This window comes from Portunus trituberculatus, chromosome 27 (assembly GCF_017591435.1).
Source record: "Portunus trituberculatus isolate SZX2019 chromosome 27, ASM1759143v1, whole genome shotgun sequence".
NCBI classification, from domain to species: domain Eukaryota; kingdom Metazoa; phylum Arthropoda; class Malacostraca; order Decapoda; family Portunidae; genus Portunus; species Portunus trituberculatus.
The window spans coordinates 4,047,473-4,068,587 of record NC_059281.1 but is presented as its reverse complement, the minus strand read 5'-3'; the positions used below and the strand labels follow the sequence as shown (position 1 = coordinate 4,068,587).

The 21,115-nt window shown below is 41.0% G+C and overlaps 2 protein-coding genes across 2 annotated transcripts in view; one reads left to right on the top strand and one right to left on the bottom strand.

Moving 5' to 3' along the window:
• Positions 1–773: 773 nt before the first annotated feature.
• Positions 774–1,349, bottom strand: LOC123509434 (uncharacterized protein K02A2.6-like; the record flags this gene model as incomplete). The annotated part of the gene is made up of 1 exon (XM_045263725.1): positions 774–1,349. A coding segment is annotated over exon 1 (576 nt), but the record flags the coding sequence as incomplete, so codon positions are not given.
• An 8,499-nt stretch (positions 1,350–9,848) lies between these two features.
• LOC123509677 (palmitoyl-protein thioesterase ABHD10, mitochondrial-like) overlaps positions 9,849–21,115 on the top strand; it is a 42,984-nt gene continuing 31,717 nt past the window's right edge. Inside the window, exons 1-2 of the mRNA XM_045264149.1 lie at positions 9,849–10,033; positions 10,432–10,719. Coding sequence (XP_045120084.1) covers positions 9,974–10,033; positions 10,432–10,719 — 348 coding nt within the window. The 5' untranslated portion in view covers positions 9,849–9,973. The remainder of the gene's footprint in view (positions 10,034–10,431; positions 10,720–21,115) is intronic.

Below are 21,115 nucleotides of genomic sequence, written 5' to 3'. Positions count from 1 at the left end.
CACAACACAACACCAACAGTTATACGTAGATAAATGCAGGCAATAACTAAACTAATAAACGATGTGTAACACAGTGACGTATCATAACACAGTAAGTACAAGGAATATCACAATATCACTAAAGTCATATACAATTACCCACAATGATACAAGTAAAAACGATATTAAGAACACTGTATAAATGCAAAGTAGAAATGCTCACCCAAATTCCAGAAGTAGGTAGGATAGACGGCGAACCAGAACTGAGGGAGGTCTAGTTTCACTGTGGTCAGGCAGGCAGTGACCTCTCGCCTGACGGCAGGTAAGTTGTAAGGTAGGAAAAACCCGAAAACGTGCTCGAAACGAGCATGAACGAACCAAGCATGGTTCAAAAGGGTGTAATAAACCAGGTATAATCATCTAATAGTCCAACAAACACTACAACACTCCCCCCACAAGAACGGAGTGTACCTAGTAAGAACAATAGTCAGGGTGCTGTCGAAACCGAACCGTCCGTCCGCTGCGTGTAGTGTAAGGGGTGTTAGAAACAGAAGGAAGAGGGAAATCAGGGATGGCAATAGACTGCGTAGATACATCAACTGGAGGGGTAGGCTGTTTATTGACGCGCTCCTTTATATAAACCGGCTTGAGGCGGTCGATGGAGACCGAAGTGTTTCCCCGTGGAAGCTTGATAATGAAGTACTTAGGTGCACGCTGGAGAACCTCATAGGGGCCTGAGTAAGGCGCCTCTAAACTTTTGCGAATGCGGTCCACACGTAGCCAGACCTCTGACAAGTGAGGAGATCCTTGGGCACATACGGGTGAGGTGTTGAGTGACAATCCCCAGATGCCAAGTCACTGAAGTCAATGGACTGCATCTCATTGATGAAAACCTGGATGGTGGCTAAATTCATCGAGCGAGACGCATCTCTATCAATCAGTGGCGAAGGATACATCATGTGGGCACCCGTCACAGCTGTAAATGGGGAATAACCTGAGATATTAGGCGTCAAACGGTAGCCAAGGAGAACTATAGGCAAGGCCAAATACCAATTGTCTTGTCTTGCCATGACTGCGGACTTCAAAGACCTGTGATGTCTCTCAATGATGCCATTTGCTTGTGGATGGTAGCTTGTCGTACGAACGTGATGAAAGCCGATCATTGACGAGAGCTCAGAGAACAGTTCACTCTCGAACTGGGCACCACGGTCAGTGACGACTTGCAGCGGAACTCCAAAACGAGATACCCAGCCGGCGACGAAGGCAACTGCAGTTGAGCTTGCAGTAATGTCGATGAGAGGAATGGCTTCAACCCATCTAGTTGCTCTGTCAATGCAAGTCAAAAGGTAGCGGTAGGGAAGAGGATACATGCAATTAGGTAGGGTAGCAGGAGGAAAAGGTCCGACAATGTCTATATGCACAGTCTGAAAACGGTCAGTAGGAGCAGAAATAGCAGAAACAGGAGATTTGGTGTGTTGCTGCACCTTAGCTCGTTAACAATTTAGACAATTTTTCACAAATTTTTAACGTCTTTACCTATATTTGGCCAAAAATATCTTTGTTTGACTAGTTTAGCAGTGGACTTATTACCAGGATGAGAAAGGTTATGCAAGGAATTGATAATATCAACTCTAAGAGAAGAAGGAACAAAAGGTCTGGGGGAATTAGTAGAAGTGTCACACCATAGATCTAAGTCAGGTGATAAAGAGTACCTTGTTAGTCTGTCTTTGTACGTCTCCAATTCCACTTCAGCATCCTGGGATCGAGCAATACTACGAAGGTCAAAAGCATCAACTGTAACTGCACAAACAGGACGTGAAAGGCAATCAGCTACAACGTTGTTGTCACCACGGATGTATTCTACAGAAGAAACATACTCAGAGATGAAAGACAACTGTCTCTGTTGGCGGTCAGATTTGGCAATAGACTTAAAGTGAAAAGCATTAACAACAGGTTTGTGGTCAAGGAAGAGAGTGACAGACTGTCCATCGATGAGAGTCTTAAAGTGGTGAACAGCCAAGTATGCAGCCAAAAGTTCCTTGTCATAGACTGAATAGTCCCGCTGAGTGTCAGAAAGCTTCTTAGAATAAAATCCCAGTGGCGCCGGTTGGCGATCAACCATTTGGTAGAGCGCTGCACCGACAACTAACTTGGAACTGTCTGTCACCAGCTGGTAGTGTGTCGAAGTTTGTGAGGGAAAGGACAGTTTGCTAAAGCTTGCTTCAACTTTTTGAAGGAGTCTTCGGATGCGTCTGTCCATGGTAATAGTCCGGAAGAAGGGTTATAGCGGAGGAGCTCTGTCACAGGGTAGGCAATCTCAGCAAAATCCTGAATCATAGCTCTAAAAAATTAAGCATGCCCATGAAACGACGCAACCCAGTAAAAGTCTCAGGCAAAGGAAAATCAGAGATTGCAGCAATCCGGCAGGATGGTGGTCTAATACCTTGTGAACTAACCTCGTAACCGAGAAAAATGAGTTAAGACTTGAAAAACTCACATTTAGGCAAAGAAATCCGCAAATTTTGTCTAGCTAGGGTAGAAAGTACAAGCACATGTTCTTCCAGAGATTCACTGGCTATTAAGATGTCATCTAAATAGGTAAAACAGTTTTTAACATTAGCCAAAATCGTGTCTATAAAACGCTGGAATGTTGAGCCTGCATTTTTCAAACCAAAAGTCATATACAAAAACTCAAATAGTCCAAAGGGGGTACAAATAGCAGTCTTGGGTATATCTAGTTCAGACACTGGAATTTGCAAGTACGCACGCTGAAGGTCTATCTTGGTAAACACCTTATCCTTCAGTGACATGGTGAGAGAGCGCAAATAAGGTATTGGGTACTTGTCATCGATAGTTACCTTGTTTAAGCCACGGTAATCACCACAAGGTCTCCAGGCACCGGGCTCCTTCTTTGGTACGAGGTGCAAAGGAGACGCCCAAGGAGAGTTAGAACGTCTTATGATCCCAACATTAAGTAGAAACTGAAATTCATCCTTAGCTGCTTTGAGCTTCTCACCAGTCAGAGGCCTGGTTTTGAACCAAATGGGAGGTGAATTACCTGTGTCTATGTGATGATGTATGTCTCTCTCAGTACGGTCAGTAGCTGACAACTGCAAAGGACAGGGAATTGAGAAAGAAGTGAAGCAACCCTAGTGTCTACCTCATCATAACTGACACAGTACGAGGAAATAGGAGAGTCTGACGTTTCAAGATGAATTACACATTGTGTAGATGAATCAATAAGCACTTTGTTCTTGCAATCAACAATTAAATCATGAGCAGCAAGAAAATCCGTCCCCAAAATGGGATGAATGACATCTGCAATGACGAAAGACCAAGGAAAGGAACGCCTGATGCATCGTATTCCTAGGTCCACGTTAATCTCTCCATAACAACGTATAGGATTACCTGAAGCATTAGTGAGATTCACAACAGCGGTTGGTCTAAGAAATGGTGTAAAACTAGGTTCAAAAGGAATTATTGAAAATGATGAACCTGTATCAATCATAAATGGATATGTTTTGCAACCGATTGTGGCACTTACTCTAAGTGGCAATCCGACGGTTAAAAGATTCACGGATTGCCCGTCTAGTTTCCCGACTGGTGAGGCATGGGAGCAGGGGATGAGCTACGTGATGGAGGACGAGAATCAGGAAGAACGTTAGTTGAAGTAGATGAAAGCATACACCACTTCTTACATGATTTGGCCTTGTTGCCATAATACAAATGGTACCTACAAACTTGTGGTCGCTGGCTGTCATGAAAGGCGCGCACGCCAATAGGTACACTAGGTTTCCCATAAATATTATCTCTGAAATTTGAGCCTCTGTTATCACCCTGACTACGGTCAGTCCTAAGGTCACTACTTCTGCCTGCAACCAAAGACACACTAGCACTACTGGCTACATTGACGTGTGTACCGTACGCCAGCAATGTATCAGCCACACGGGCAAGTTCTTCAAGGGAGGTAGATTCATCATATGTCACTAAGAGAGGCCTTATGTTGTTAGGCAACGCCTTCAAGAACTTTAACCTTAGGAATACATCATCAACTCCCAGTTGAGCAGCAATTCTACGTAAATCTCTCAAATAGGTTGAAGGTTTATCACACACTCCAAAAGGGAGTCAAAAAAGTTCAGGTTTTGATCTGGTGAAAAGAGTAATCAAGGCTTGTTTCAACCTATCATAATCCATAGAAGTAATCACATCATCACTCAGTTGGTTCATCACCCGTAAAGGTAAAGTTGCCAGTATGTGATGAAACTTAGTACTTGGAATAGTTATCTTAGCTAGAACAAATTGCGACTCAACTATTGTGAACCAACGTGTTACTGAAGTTTCGTCGAACACAGGCGACTTTACTGCTACTGCTGCAGTCACAGGCTGCACAGGGGATGAGGAATTTGACGACTGTCCCGCAGTTGCGTTAGGATCCGAGGGTGTCATATCTCCAATATACGGCGTCTTCTAGTGAACCGCAGGTTGCACCCCAATATCCACGGTCACTCCGGGGTCACCAGTTGTTGGGAAGTGATAAGGAGTGCAGAGGGAAACGAAGCCGTGTGCAGTACCAGAACTGTATTTCATGAATACGACCAGAGGCCTGTAAACCAGGTCATATATAAATAAGATGTTCTAACATAAGAAACTAAACATTAACAGTCCATACCAAAGATTAAGTTAAGTATAATAATTCCAACACAAACAACAACAAACACAACACAACACCAACAATTATACCTAGACAAATGCACGCAATAACTAAACTAATAAACGATGTGTAACACAGTGACGTATCATAACACAGTAAGTACAAGGAATATCACAATATCACTAAAGTCATATACAATTACCCACAATGATACAAGTAAAAACGATATTCAGAACACTCTTTAAATGCAAAGTAGAAATGCTCACCCAAATTCCAGAAGTAGGTAGGATAGACGGCGAACCAGAACTGAGGGAGGTCTAGTTTCACTGTGGTCAGGCAGGCAGTGACCTCTCGCCTGACGGCAGGTAAGTTGTAAGGTAGGAAAAACCCGAACACGTGCTCGAAACGAGCATGGACGAACCAAGCATGGTTCAAAAGGGTGTAATAAACCAGGTATAATCATCTAATAGTCCAACAAACACTACAGAGCTGCACCAAATTTCAGTAGAGTTTACATTTGTTCTGCCGTCATCATGAGTTCTTCATTAACATTATCAAGTACCTATATGTGTTTGGTGTGAGACTCAGCCATCTATTGTGTCTTTATAATGCATTGCTGAACGTTTCCTTTTGTGTCTCACAACTCAAAGAGGCAGGTACAGGCTGCCCTCTAAAGACGACTCTCCTTCACACAAAACTACATGCACCTACCTCACATACACTTCATCTAAAGTTCAAAATAAAAAAAATGGCAATTCCAAATCCAGCCTCGGAGTCCCCTTCTGGGGAGGGGACTAGAAATGTCCCTAGGTCGGACTGCTCTCTCGGTGGTGACCCAAAATGTCTTGACACCTCCCTCAAGTTTTTTTTTTTTCATTATCTTCTGCAACATTCGCAGTCTTAGATCTAATTTTCAATCTGTAGAACACCATCTCTCCTCTATGAAACCTCATGTTTTTCTTACTGAAACACAGCTATCTGAGGCAACTGACAGTAGTCTCTTTTCTGTTCCCTCTTACTTTTCTATCCTAAATTTAATTCTAAAGCTAGATGTTGTGTCTATGTGCACTATGACAATTTGCTTTTGTGCCCATGCTCTCAAATCTGAGTTTTCCACCATCTGGCTTCCACTCAGTAGTTACTAACTGAATTTATCTGTGCTCTCTGTCTCTCCCCTAACTTCTCTGACTATAGTAAATTCTTTGACTATTTAACTTCCAAAATAGAGCACATTCTATCCCTGTATCCTTTTGCAGAGATCTCCATCCTTGGAGATTTCAATGTTCACCACCAGCTTTGGCTTTCTTCTCCCTTCACTGTCCATTCTGGTGAACTATCCTTCAACTTAGCTATCTTCCATGACCTAGAGCAACTGGTGCAACACCCTACTCAGATTCCTGACCATCTTGGAGATATGCCCAACATTCTTGATCTTTTCCATACCTCTAATCCCTCTGCTTATGCTGTTACCCTATCTTCTCTGTTGGGCTCCTTTGATGACAATCTCATTTCTGTATCTTTTCCTATTTCTCCAACCCTTCCTCATGATCCCCTAAAGTGGAGGTTCCTCTTGCATTTTGCCTCTGCCAGTTGGGGAGATCTGAGAAGGTATTGTACTGATTTTTCCTGGAATGATTATTGTTTCCGTGTCAGAGACCCATCTCTGTGTGCTGAATGCATAACAGAGATGATAGTGTCTGGCATGGAGGCATACATTCCTCATTCTTTTTCTCAACTTAAACCTTCTAAACCTTGATTTAACACAGTCTGTTCTTATGCTATACATAATAGAGAGGTTGCCCATAAAAGGTACTTGAGTCTTCCATCTCCTGAATCTCATGAGCTTTATATTTCTGCCCAGAATCATGTCAAGTCTGTTCTTCAACTTGCCAAGTACTACTCCTTCATAAGTAGAAAATGTAAAAAAACTTTCAAACTATAACTCCCCTCGAGACTTCTGACATCTGGCCAAAAACATCTCCAATAATTTTACTTCTTCATATTTCCCCTCTTTTTTTTCATCCTGATGGCACCACTGCCACCTCATCTCTCTCTAATGCTGAACTCTTCTCTCAAACCTTTGCTAACAACTCCACCTTGGATGATTCAGGGCTTGTCTCTTCCTCTCCTCCTCCCTCTGACTATTTCATGCCTTCAATCAAGGTTCTTCATAACAATGTTTTCCATGCCCTCACTGGCCTAAATCCTTGGAAGGCTTATGGATCTGATAGGGTCCCTCAAAACTGTGCTTCTGTTACTCGCACCTTGCCTGGCTAAACTCTTTCAACTATCACCTTCTACCTTTCCTTCTTGCTGGCAGTTGGCCTACCTACATTCAGCCTGTTCCTAAAAAGGATGACTGTTCTAATCCCTCAAACTAGCATCCTGTAGCCATGGAATAGGACTAATATCTGTGCCCATCAAACTTTGCTTCACTGTTGATCACAGGTTTTCAATGGGATTCAGGTCAGGAAAATTGTCTGGCTGGTCCTAGCTGGTCTTTAAAAAAATTTACATCACAGTCCTTAAGCTGCCCAACTACAGATTTGGTGGTGTGACGTGGTGCACCATCCTGCATAAATACAGGTAGTCCTCAATTTATGCAAATTTACTTTATATGAATTCAGAGTTATACAGTGTCCAAAAATAGGGGTTTTTCATCACATTGTACGAATTCCTCAGATTTATACGGTTTCAAGAAAGTTAAAATTTGTGCGGCGATTTAGTTCAGAAATGCGCGCCAAACACCTTCATTGTTCACCTACACGTGGTTGTGGCAACATCTTCCTCTCTCGTGCCCAGTGTTTACCATGGCTCCCAAGCCCTTCTGCATCTCCAGCTGGCGGTGATACGCCCAAGAGAGCAAGGAAAACATGTACACTGGAGCGAGCCCTCACAGCAGCCAACTTGTCTGAGTGTATGGACTTGTTGGCGCAGTCAATGAAAATTCTCGAAGAAAATTACCCAAATATTGAAAGAAGCACCGCCGTCATCAGAAGAGTCATGGAAAAAATGACATGCTATGAGGTTCTTCTCAAAGAAAAACAACAAAAGAAAAAACAGCAATCAATAACAAGCTTCTTCAGACTGCACACACCAAGTCAAGTAACAGGATCAGAGACAGACAATGACAATGGTGACACATCAGAGGAGGAAGTAGCAAAATAGAGGAAGAAGGTAGCTACTGTACTAGTAAAATAATTTTGTGTTTAAACATTTCTCTTTTTCATAGTCATTTTTATGTCTGTAAGTTTATTAATAAAAGCATTAATAAGCATAATAGAAATGTGTTTAATGCAAAATGTATACGTACAGTGAAAGATTATTTTATTTTGAACACATCCTTCAAAGTCTAGTGGTGGTGGCAGTGGTGGTGATGGTGGTGGTGATGGTGATGGTGATGGTGATGGTGATGGTGATGGTGATGGTAGTGGTAGTGGTAGTGGTGCGAGGACGCCCTTGAAGCCTCGCCCTGGAGGGCGAGGCTGTTCAACTAAGGGACGAAGTGGATGTGCTGGGAGTCAATAAAGTGGTGAGGGTATGATCGGGCAGACATCCACGCGTAGGTTCGAATTCTACCATGTACCGCCTTGAAACTTTACCATTTGTCCAGTGGTTTAAAGTTACCTACATGTCACCATGATACCCAGGTTCTAGATGGTTACACCAAAGATGTGTTGGGTGGTGATATGGGCCCTAATATGGGTACTATTATAAATAAAATTGCCTGCGCCGCTAATGGGTTGAAGCTGAACAGCGCTTCCCATACATACTCTTCAAGTATGCCTACAGGCACTATAGGCTATAACATAAGAAAAAAAAAAAACAGTGAGTGCAGTTGAATTACGTACAGATGTCTTCTTTGAGGGGCTAAGCCTTGATTTAGCAGATGGTAACTTGACACCACTGTCGTCCATGAAACGTTTCACCCAGTTTCTCATACTTTGTTCACTCACACCAATGTTTGCCTCTATTTCTCTTGTCTGGAGCCCAGCCTTGTGAAGCCCTTTGATCTGAGCTATAGTTAAGGTGGGTTCACACGTGCCAATTTGTAACTGAAATTTTGCATACAAAGAGATTCTGATTCATCCCTTCTAGTCGGAAAGTGTCTCACACGTAGCGGCTGGAAAGTATCAATTAGTTGGCGCCTTAGTGGGAAGTGAATGTAAACAAACAGCAACCCGCCAAGATGTCTTCCTGCAGTGACGATGCTGAAGCGGTGGTTGCTCTTCTTTTGGCATACCGAAAAAGTTAACAGAAAAGAAAATGCTTGTGAATACATCCCTGGCTAAGTAGAAAGAAAGAAAGGAGTGTCTACCACACTCTAAATTAATCTACATTTCTCATAAGAAAATTGTTAATCCTAAGAAAATTATGCACAATTGTGATCAAATTATATCCTGATGAGTCTTCAGTCCTCACCTCCAACAACACCCTGCAGTAAGGGAAACATTTCCTGTAGAGTGGCAGCTATTTTGTCGAATGATGATTTGCACAAGTTTTTTTTTATTGTATAATTAATTTCGGGGATCCCAGATGTGTTCTTTTTCCCTCACCAACTCAAACATCTCTATATCTGGAGGCCACATTATCAGGGCTTACTCTATGACATCACAACATATATAAAGTTGCAGATCAACTAACAAGACGAACATGTTGATCTTGTTTTGTGACTGCTTTCTCCAGTTGCTAGGCACCGATTTTGAGTCGGAAACATCACGTACGTAAAATATCAGTCGCAAATTGGCACATGTGAACTTGTCTTTACAGGCGTTAACAAATTTATTTTACCCATAGTCACCAAGATATAACCCAGAAACCAAGGGAAACAAACAAAAGATGGCATGAATGAGAGGACAATAGCAAACAATTTTTCTCACCACAACAGTCACGTGAGCACTGAGGTGGTACTGTGGTGTGTATTGGGAGTCAGTGACATCATGCTAATGGCTGGTACCTGACATAGTGCCGTGGCAGAAAAAGATCCCCCATTGTGGTAGGCCATTGTTTTTTGTCATGGCATTATGTTGGGGTGTTCACCCGGCATAATACTGCTGGGATGAGGACTGTACAGAACATATCATAGCAAATATAAAACATCAGGGAAACATCCTACTCCTTTAATTAGAGCCCGACTATTCAAATCTATAACAAAATTTTATTTCAACCGGAATAAGAAGGGATGTCAATTTTAAAGTTCATCAGTCTCCTAGCTGTGAACAACCTTGGGTATTAACAGCATTGGTATTTAATTGCAGGTACGACCCTTCAGGTTTGGGAGAGTCAGAGGGAATAACTAAAGTGGAGACCAGATTTTCCATATGGCTTGAAGATGCAAAGGAAATGCTTCTCAGTGTAGCAGAAGGTCCACAGATTGTTGTTTGTTCTTCTATGGGCTGCTGGGTAAGCCCCTCTTTGTAATGTGTGTGTGTGTGTGTGTGTGTGTGCACACGCATGTGTTCTGGTTTTCACTTTTCCCTTTTTTCCTTGATTGTGGATTATGTTTTGCATAGCATGAACAATAGCAGTAGTACAGTGCACAAATGAATATATAGAGAATAAAAACAACTAATCCTTAGCTTTACTCTATTTGCCATCTTGTCACATCATTGTCTTCTTGCTTTTATTCTGCTGTGATTTTTTTCATTGCCTTTGGTCTTCTTTTAATGTGCATAAATAATCATGTTCCACATTATAAGACAAGTAAATTAATCAGTTTCAGAGAATATCAACTTCACTAGTTCACATTTTCTTCCCGCCAGACTTGTTTACATTTGCCACTTGCATTTTCTTTCTTCCAGATCACCTCTCACTTGATACAGATGCACCCAGAGAAGTTTGCTGGCATCCTCATGTTGGCACCGGCCATCAACTTCCACAGCCGCTATGACAAGGTGTTGCGTGCTCAACTAACCCCAAAGTTGCTGCAGAAATACGAAGAGGGTGGAGTGGTGCCTTTGTATGCCCCAGACTATGGGGAATTCCCTCTCACTAAAGCCCATTTTCAAGATATGGAGAAATTTGCTTTAACAAGAGACCCTGAACAAATTCCTTTCCCAGTTCCTTTAAGAATTATTCATGGGGTAAAGGTTAGTATTGCATGTGTGTGTCTACATATCTGTATACTTATTAAACACACACACACACACACACACACACGGGACATCGTCGATGGCGGATGTGGTCGCTGAGCTCCAGAGCAATCATCTCTAATTCTACAGTTACCATTGCCTAAGAGTAACCAAGGTGGGAAAGGAGCTTGTAATGTTTGTCCCGTCTCCATATAGTCATGTTAACTGTTGATTAGCAAAATAATGTCCAGGGAAGGTGAATATAAACTGTAGCCTGCGTTTGAGCCATCAGCTGGTTTGTTTACATCTGCGCAACATGGCGGCCGTGAACTCGAAAGATGAATCAGACTTCACAGGATTTCAAGGAATAATGGAGAAGAGCGTTTATAAGGTACCACACCGGAGACTGATCTGGAAACTTGAAATGGTAGGAGGAGTGCATGGCAGTTTACTAAAATGGATGGAAGACTTTTGGTAGGAAGAGAAATGAGAACAATAATTAAGGACAGACCATCAGAATGGGGCTTGGTGGAGAGTGGAGTTCCACAGGGATCAGTGTTGGCACCAGTAATGTTCGCGGTCTACATAAATGACATGGTGGATGGGGTGTCCAGTTATGTGAGCCTATTTGCAGACGATGCAAAATTGTTAAGAAAAGTGAGATGTGACAAAGATTGCGAACTACTCCAGGAAGACTTGGACAGAATATGGAAATGGAGCTGTACATGGCAAATGGAGTTCAACACGACAAAATGCAAGAAAATAGAGTTTGGCAAGAGTGAAAGAAGAATCAGGAGTATGTACAAGATAGGAAATGAAGACATAAAACCAGTCATGAAGAAAAAGACCTTGGGGTGACAATTACCAATGACCTATCGCCAGAGAGACATATAAACAAAATAATTGGAGAAGTATTGAACTTATTGAGGAACATAAGAGTGGCGTTCGTATATTTAGATGAAGAAATGATGAAGAAAATAATTACTGCAATGATAAGACCGAGGCTTGAATATGCAACAATACAGTGGGCTCGAACTTAAAGAAACACATAAGGAAACTAGAGAAAGTACAGAGGGCTGCAACAAAATGGTGCCTGACTTAAGAGATTTGACTTATGAAGACAGACTGAAAGAATGCAACTTCCGACCCTGGAAAACAGAAGAAAGGGAGACCTGATAGCAATATACAGAGTGATGATTGGCATGGAAAAATGGATAGGGAAGATCTGTGTATGTGGAATGAAAGAATGTCGAGAGGGCATGGGAAAAAACTAAAATGGCCACTTATAGGAGAGATGTGAAAAATATAGCTTCCCTCATAGAAGGGTGGAAGCATGGAATAGTTTAGACGTGGAAGTGGTCAAGCAAGGAATATTCATGATTTTAAGAAAAAGCTGGACATTAATAGATATGGAGACGGGACAACACGAGCATAGCTCTTTTCCGTATGTTACAATTAGGTAAATACACACACACACACACACACACACACACACACACACACACACACACTAAAGGCAATGGATCTACCAACCTGGAGCAGAGAAGAGAGAGAGATCTGATACAAGTTTTAAATTGATTAACAATGGATGAAGTGGATAATGAGAAACTGATCCTGAGAGAAGAATATGACTTTAGAAGCACAAGATCATAGTAAGAAACTAAGGAAGGGGCGATGTCTGAGAGATGTTAAAAATTTAGTTTCCAAAATATGTGTTGAGACTTGGAACAGTTTGAGTGAGGAAGTGGTGTCAGCAAAGAGTGTACATAGTTTTAAAGAAAAATTGGATAAGTGTAGATATGGAGACGGGACCACACGAGCATAAAGAGGTGTAAAACTACAACTAGGTAAATACAACTAGGTAAATACACACACACACAGACACACACACACACACACACACACACACACACACACACACACACACACACACACACACACACACACACGGGACATCGTCGATGGCGGATGTGGTCCCTGAGCTCCAGAGCAATCATCTCTAATTCTACAGTTACCATTGCCTAAGAGTAACCAAGGTGGGAAAGGAGCTGGTAATGTTTGTCCTGTCTCCATATAGTCATGTTAACTGTTGATTAGCAAAATAATGTCCAGGGAAGGTAAATATAAACTGTAGCCTGCGTTTGAGCCATCAGCTGGTTTGTTTACATCTGCGCAACATGGCGGCCGTGAACTCGAAAGATGAATCAGACTTCACAGGATTTCAAGGAATAGTGGAGAAGAGCGCTTATGTGAAGAAAATTCTGGAGTTGGAAGGTAAAATTGAAACACTGTTTGAAAAGTATGGGGGCCTGGAAACGAGTTATGACAATGTCATGAAGGAGTGTGCCGATATGAAGAAGGAAAATGAAGCACTGAAAGAGGAAGTTAAGCTAATTAAAGTGAATTGCGAAAAATGTGGAGAATCTCTAGGAAAAGTGATGGAGAAGCAGGCTGAATGGAAAAAAAGTCAGGAAGTGGAAAGAAAGGAGGTAAATTACAAAGTTGCAAGTCTGGAAAAGGAAATCAAAGAGTCTGGGGAGAAAACTTTGGGCCTTGCTGAAATTATAGATCAACAGATCATAGAAGAGAAGATTGCTGAGAAAGTGGTGAAGGTTATTAAATCAAATGAGACATTGGTGAGGAAACTGTAGACAAAAAGAGATGTGTGGTGATATTTGGTGTGGAGGAGGATAAGACACCGAGTAAAATGGAGAGAGAGAAAACATAAAAAGGTGATAAATAATATCATTAATGTGGTGCAGGAGGAGGAAAAGACCTAGTACAAGAAATAGAGGACTTCCATAGAATTGGAAAGTTCACAAGAGAAGGTATGAGGCCAATAAGAATCAAACTTAAGTCACAAAAGGATGTAGATGAATTGGTGGAGAAGTCATGGAGGCTAGCCCAGCAGGAAACAACAAGGAAGATTTGGTTGAGAAGAGATCTCGGTGAAAAGGAAAGAGAAATGTTAAATGAGTTGAGAAAGGAGGCTTTGAAAAAAATGAAGAGAGGACAGAAGAGGAGAAGAAAGAGTTTTTCTGGAGAATCTTGGATATGAGACTGAGGAAGTGGTTCATAACCCAGAAAAGTACAGCAAGAAAGGACTAAAGAAACTTACGTATGAGCGGAATGTAATGTATTCCAACATAAATGGAGTGATATCGGGATTTTAGAACTCAACGATTACTTGAGGGACAAGAACCCAGATATTGTGGGTCTTACTGAAACAAAACTGAGAGAGGAGAAGACCTGATGATGGTTGGAGAAGGAAATATAATGTTTGGAAAAGAAATAGAGTAGGTAAGATGGGAGGAGGAGTGATGTTGCTGGTTAAAAAAGATATAAAGGTGGATCAAGTGAAAGAAGGTATGGGAAAGGCAGAAGTGCTAAAGATCAGAGCAGAAACTAATGAAGGAAAAAGAGGCACTACATAGTGGTGTACGTACCACCTAAGACAAATGCATGGTCAGTACAGGAATATGAAGAAATGATAAATGATACAGGAACATGTCTGGAAGAAATGTTGGGTGGCTGTGAACGAACTATAATGATGGGAGATTTTAATTGTAAAGAGGTGTGTTGGGAGGACTGGTCAATGGAAGGATCAGAGACAACATGGGAAATACACTATTGACACTGGCAATGGAAAATGTGTTAACTCAGTGGGTCAAAGAAGATACTAGGTTTGGAGGAGAGGGAGCATCGTCAAGACTGGACTTGGTCTTTAGTACAGAGCCAATGGTCATTGAGGAGATGAGGGTGGAGTGCCCTTTAGCAAAGAGTGATCATGCAGTTTTGGAGTTCAAGGTGATAGATGAAGAGAAATCTAGAAGAAATGAAGAATATAAAGTGGGAAGATGGAATTATGCCAAGACAGATTTTGGAAACCTAAAGAAATTCTTTCAAGAGACAAATTGGATGAAATTCAAGAGTGCTAAGGAGCAAATGAAAAGTGGAAGGAATTTATAAAAATATACAAAGAAGGTGAGAAAAATTTGTACCAATAAGACAACATAGAGAAGTTGGAAAGCAGGACTGGTTTAACGATAGATGTGAAAAGGCTAGAACAAGAAAAGAGGATGCATGGAAGAGGTGGAGAAGGAAAAGACGGATTAAGCAGTGGGAAAGTTACAAAAGAGCAAGAAATGAATATGTGTTGATTAGAAGAGAAGAAAGAAAGAAACAAGAAAAGGATATAATTGATAAATGTAAAGACCAACCAAGGCTTTTTACAGACATGTGAACAACAACATCAAAAATAGAGAAAGTATTGAAAGTTTAGAAGTAAATGGAGTATGCAGTGAAGATCCCAGGAAATGGCAGAGGCTATGAATGGATGCTTTCGGAAGGTATTCACAAAGGAGACTGCTTTTGACAAACCACTGGTAATGGAACAGAAAGGGATTATGAAGGAGTTTCAAGTAACTGTGGAGGAGATCAAGAATATGATGGGGAGTTTAGAAGTGAGAAAAGCTGTGGGACCTGATGGGGTATCAGGATGGATTTTAAGAGAATGCAGGAGCAACTGGCAGAAAAAGTTTGTGAAGTAATTGATGCCTCATTAAGGGAAGGTGTAGTGCCCCAAGACTGGAAAAGAGCTAACATTGTCCCAATCTATAAATCAGGTAACAAGAGAGACCCATTGAACTATAGACCAGTGTCACTTACAAGTGTGGTAGCTAAGATGTGTGAGAGGGTGGTGAAGAATAGATGGACAGACTTCTTGGAGAAAAATGACATACTTTGTGAGTGTCAATTTGGTTTTAGAAAAGGGCGTTCATGCACGACAAACCTGATATGTTACTATTCGAGGGTGATAGATGTAATACAGGAAAGAGATGGTTGGGCTGATGGAATATATCTGGATTTAAAAAGGCCTTTGATAAGGTACCACACGGAGACTGATCTGGAAACTTGAAATGGTAGGAGGAGTGCATGGCAGTTTACTAAAATGGATGGAAGACTTTTGGTAGGAAGAGAAATGAGAACAATAATTAAGGACAGACCATCAGAATGGGGCTTGGTGGAGAGTGGAGTTCCACAGGGATCAGTGTTGGCACCAGTAATGTTCGCGGTCTACATAAATGACATGGTGGATGGGGTGTCCAGTTATGTGAGCCTATTTGCAGACGATGCAAAATTGTTAAGAAAAGTGAGATGTGACAAAGATTGCGAACTACTCCAGGAAGACTTGGACAGAATATGGAAATGGAGCTGTACATGGCAAATGGAGTTCAACACGACAAAATGCAAGAAAATAGAGTTTGGCAAGAGTGAAAGAAGAATCAGGAGTATGTACAAGATAGGAAATGAAGACATAAAACCAGTCATGAAGAAAAGACCTTGGGGTGACAATTACCAATGACCTATCGCCAGAGAGACATATAAACAAAATAATTGGAGAAGTATTGAACTTATTGAGGAACATAAGAGTGGCGTTCGTATATTTAGATGAAGAAATGATGAAGAAAATAATTACTGCAATGATAAGACCGAGGCTTGAATATGCAACAATACAGTGGGCTCAACTTAAAGAAACACATAAGGAAACTAGAGAAAGTACAGAGGGCTGCAACAAAAATGGTGCCTGACTTAAGAGATTTGACTTATGAAGACAGACTGAAAAGAATGCAACTTCCGACCCTGGAAAACAGAAGAGAAGGGAGACCTGATAGCAATATACAGAGTGATGATTGGCATGGAAAAATGGATAGGGAAGATCTGTGTATGTGGAATGAAAGAATGTCGAGAGGGCATGGGAAAAACTAAAATGGCCACTTATAGGAGAGATGTGAAAAATATAGCTTCCCTCATAGAAGGGTGGAAGCATGGAATAGTTTAGACGTGGAAGTGGTCAGCGCAAGGAATATTCATGATTTTAAGAAAAAGCTGGACATTAATAGATATGGAGACGGGACAACACGAGCATAGCTCTTTTCCGTATGTTACAATTAGGTAAATACAATTAGGTAACACACACACACACACACACACACATATGAGGAGACACACACACACCTTGGAGCAGAGAGAGAGAGAGGGATATAGTCATGTTAACTGTTGATTAGCAAAATAATGTCCAGTGAAGGTAAATATAAACTGTAGCCTGCGTTTGAGCCATCAGCTGGTTTGTTTACAAAGATCTGCGCAACATGGCGGCCGTGAACTCGAAAGAGGAATCAGACTTCACAGGGTTTCAAGGAATAATGGAGAAGAGCGCTTATGTGAAGAAAATTCTGGAGTTAGAAGGTAAAATTGAAAAACTGTTTGAAAAGTATGAGGGCCTGGAAACGAGTTATGACAATGTAAACGAAAGACTGTGCCGATATGAAGAAGGAAAATGCAGCACTGAAAGAGGAAGTTAAGCTAATTAAAGTGAATTGCGAAAAATGTGGAGAATCTCTAGGAAAAGTGATGGAGAAGCAGGCTGAATGGAAAAAAGTCAGGAAGTGGAAAGAAAGGAGGTAAATTACAAAGTTGCAAGTCTGGAAAAGGAAATCAAAGAGTCAGGGAGAAAACTTTGGGCCTTGCTGAAATTATAGATCAACAGATCATAGAAGAGAAGATAGCTGAGAAAGTGGTGAAGGTTATTAAGTCAAATGAGACATTGGTGAGGGAAACTGTAGACAAAAAGAGATGTGTGGTGATATTTGGTGTGGAGGAGGATAAGACACCGAGTAAAATGGAGAGAGAGAAAACATAAAAAGGTGATAAATAATATCATTAATGTGGTGCAGGAGGAGGAAAAGACCTAGTACAAGAAATAGAGGACTTCCATAGAATTGGAAAGTTCACAAGAGAAGGTATGAGGCCAATAAGAATCAAACTTAAGTCACAAAAGGATGTAGATGAATTGGTGGAGAAGTCATGGAGGCTAGCCCAGCAGGAAACAACAAGGAAGATTTGGTTGAGAAGAGATCTCGGTGAAAAGGAAAGAGAAATGTTAAATGAGTTGAGAAAGGAGGCTTTGAAAAAATGAAGAGAGGACAGAAGAGGAGAAGAAAGAGTTTTCTGGAGAATCTTGGATATGAGACTGAGGAAGTGGTTCATAACCCAGAAAAGTACAGCAAGAAAGGACTAAAGAAACTTACATATGAGCGAAATGTAATGTATTCCAACATAAATGGAGTGATATCGGGATTTTAGAACTCAACGATTACTTGAGGGACAAGAACCCAGATATTGTGGGTCTTACTGAAACAAAACTGAGAGAGGAGAAGACCTGATGAAGGTTGGAGAAGGGAAATATAACGTTTGGAAAAGAAATAGAGTAGGTAAGATGGGAGGAGGAGTGATGTTGCTGGTTAAAAAAGATATAAAGGTGGATCAAGTGAAAAAGGTATGGGAAAGGCAGAAGTGCTAAAGATCAGAGCAGAAACTAATGAAGGAAAAAGAGGCACTACATAGTGGTGTACGTACCACCTAAGACAAATGCATGGTCAGTACAGGAATATGAAGAAATGATAAGTGATACAGGAACATGTCTGGAAGAAATGTTGGGTGGCTGTGAACGAACTATAATGATGGGAGATTTTAATTGTAAAGAGGTGTGTTGGGAGGACTGGTCAATGGAAGGATCAGAGACAACATGGGAAATACACTATTGACACTGGCAATGGAAAATGTGTTAACTCAGTGGGTCAAAGAAGATACTAGGTTTGGAGGAGAGGAGCATCGTCAAGACTGGACTTGGTCTTTAGTACAGAGCCAATGGTCATTGAGGAGATGAGGGTGGAGTGCCCTTTAGCAAAGAGTGATCATGCAGTTTTGGAGTTCAAGGTGATAGACGAAGAGAAATCTAGAAGAAATGAAGAATATAAAGTGGGAAGATGGAATTATGCCAAGACAGATTTTGGAAACCTAAAGAAATTCTTTCAAGAGACAAATTGGATGAAATTCAAGAGTGCTAAGGAGCAAATGAAAAGTGGAAGGAATTTATAAAAATATACAAAGAAGGTGAGAAAAATTTGTACCAATAAGACAACATAGAAGTTGGAAAGCAGGACTGGTTTAACGATAGATGTGAAAAGGCTAGAACAAGAAAAGAGGATGCATGGAAGAGGTGGAGAAGGAAAAGACGGATTAAGCAGTGGGAAAGTTACAAAAGAGCAAGAAATGAATATGTGTTGATTAGAAGAGAAGAAAGAAAGAAACAAGAAAAGGATATAATTGATAAATGTAAAGACCAACCAAGGCTTTTTACAGACATGTGAACAACAACATCAAAAATAGAGAAAGTATTGAAAGTTTAGAAGTAAATGGAGTATGCAGTGAAGATCCCAGGAAATGGCAGAGGCTATGAATGGATGCTTTCGGAAGGTATTCACAAAGGAGACTGCTTTTGACAAACCACTGGTAATGGAACAGAAAGGGATTATGAAGGAGTTTCAAGTAACTGTGGAGGAGATCAAGAACATGATGGGGAGTTTAGAAGTGAGAAAAGCTGTGGGACCTGATGGGGTATCAGGATGGATTTTAAGAGAATGCAGGGAGCAATTGGCAGAAAAAGTTTGTGAAGTAATTGATGCCTCATTAAGGGAAGGTGTAGTGCCCCAAGACTGGAAAAGAGCTAACATTGTCCCAATCTATAAATCAGGTAACAAGAGAGACCCATTGAACTATAGACCAGTGTCACTTACAAGTGTGGTAGCTAAGATGTGTGAGAGGGTGGTGAAGACTAGATGGACAGACTTCTTGGAGAAAAATGACATACTTTGTGAGTGTCAATTTGGTTTTAGGAAAGGGCGTTCATGCACGACAAACCTGATATGTTACTATTCGAGGGTGATAGATGTAATACAGGAAAGAGATGGTTGGGCTGATGGAATATATCTGGATTTAAAAAAGGCCTTTGATAAGGTACCACACCAGAGACTGATCTGGAAACTTGAAATGGTAGGAGGAGTGCATGGCAGTTTACTAAAATGGATGGAAGACTTTTGGTAGGAAGAGAAATGAGAACAATAATTAAGGACAGACCATCAGAATGGGGATTGGTGGAGAGTGGAGTTCCACAGGGATCAGTGTTGGCACCAGTAATGTTCGCAGTCTACATAAATGACATGGTGGATGGGGTGTCCAGTTATGTGAGCCTATTTGCAGGCGATGCAAAATTGTTAAGAAAAGTGAGATGTGACAAAGATTGCGAACTACTCCAGGAAGACTTGGACAGAATATGGAAATGGAGCTGTACATGGCAAATGGAGTTCAACACGACAAAATGCAAGAAAATAGAGTTTGGCAAGAGTGAAAGAAGAATCAGGAGTATGTACAAGATAGGAAATGAAGACATAAAACCAGTCATGAAGAAAAAGACCTTGGGGTGACAATTACCAATGACCTATCGCCAGAGAGACATATAAACAAAATAATTGGAGAAGTATTGAACTTATTGAGGAACATAAGAGTGGCGTTCGTATATCTAGATGAAGAAATGATGAAGAAAATAATTACTGCAATGATAAGACCGAGGCTTGAATATGCAACAATACAGTGGGCTCCGAACTTAAAGAAACACATAAGGAAACTAGAGAAAGTACAGAGGGCTGCAACAAAATGGTGCCTGACTTAAGAGATTTGACTTATGAAGACAGACTGAAAAGAATGCAACTTCCAACCCTGGAAAACAGAAGAGAAGGGAGACCTGATAGCAATATACAGAGTGATGATTGGCATGGAAAAATGGATAGGGAAGATCTGTGTATGTGGAATGGAAGAATGTCGAGAGGGCATGGGAAAAAACTAAAATGGCCACTTATAGGAGAGATGTGAAAAATATAGCTTCCCTCATAGAAGGGTGGAAGCATGGAATAGTTTAGACGTGGAAGTGGTCAACGCAAGGAATATTCATGATTTTAAGAAAAAGCTGGACATTAATAGATATGGAGACGGGACAACACGAGCATAGCTCTTTTCCCGTATGTTACAATTAGGTAAATACAATTAGGTACACACACACACACACACACACACACACACACACAGGTGTTGTTTAAGAAAATAGGACCAGGGAGGAGAGAGACAAAATAAATGAGTTAAGAAGAGAAGCAAGTAAAAAAAACGAGGAGAGATCAGAGGTGGAGGAAAAGAAATTCTTTGGGAGAGTCATGGACATTAGATTTAGGAAGTGGTATATGAGAGAGGAGGCTGGAGATGGGACAAATTAAAAGTTGCTTTCACAAACTTAAATGGTTTAATTTCAGCTAGGTTTAAATTAAATGATTATTGTTATTACACATGCTACTACCCATAATTACTAATTATTGCTTAAACCCCCATTCCCACAGCAAATTTACCCCATGTCTAACAGCTTGAGGAAAGAAATGAAAGAAATACTTGAGGTGCCCTTTCTCATTTTCTTTGAGAAGACACCCAGCCCGTTTTCTATTCCCAGGTATTAGCCATCAGGCTGATT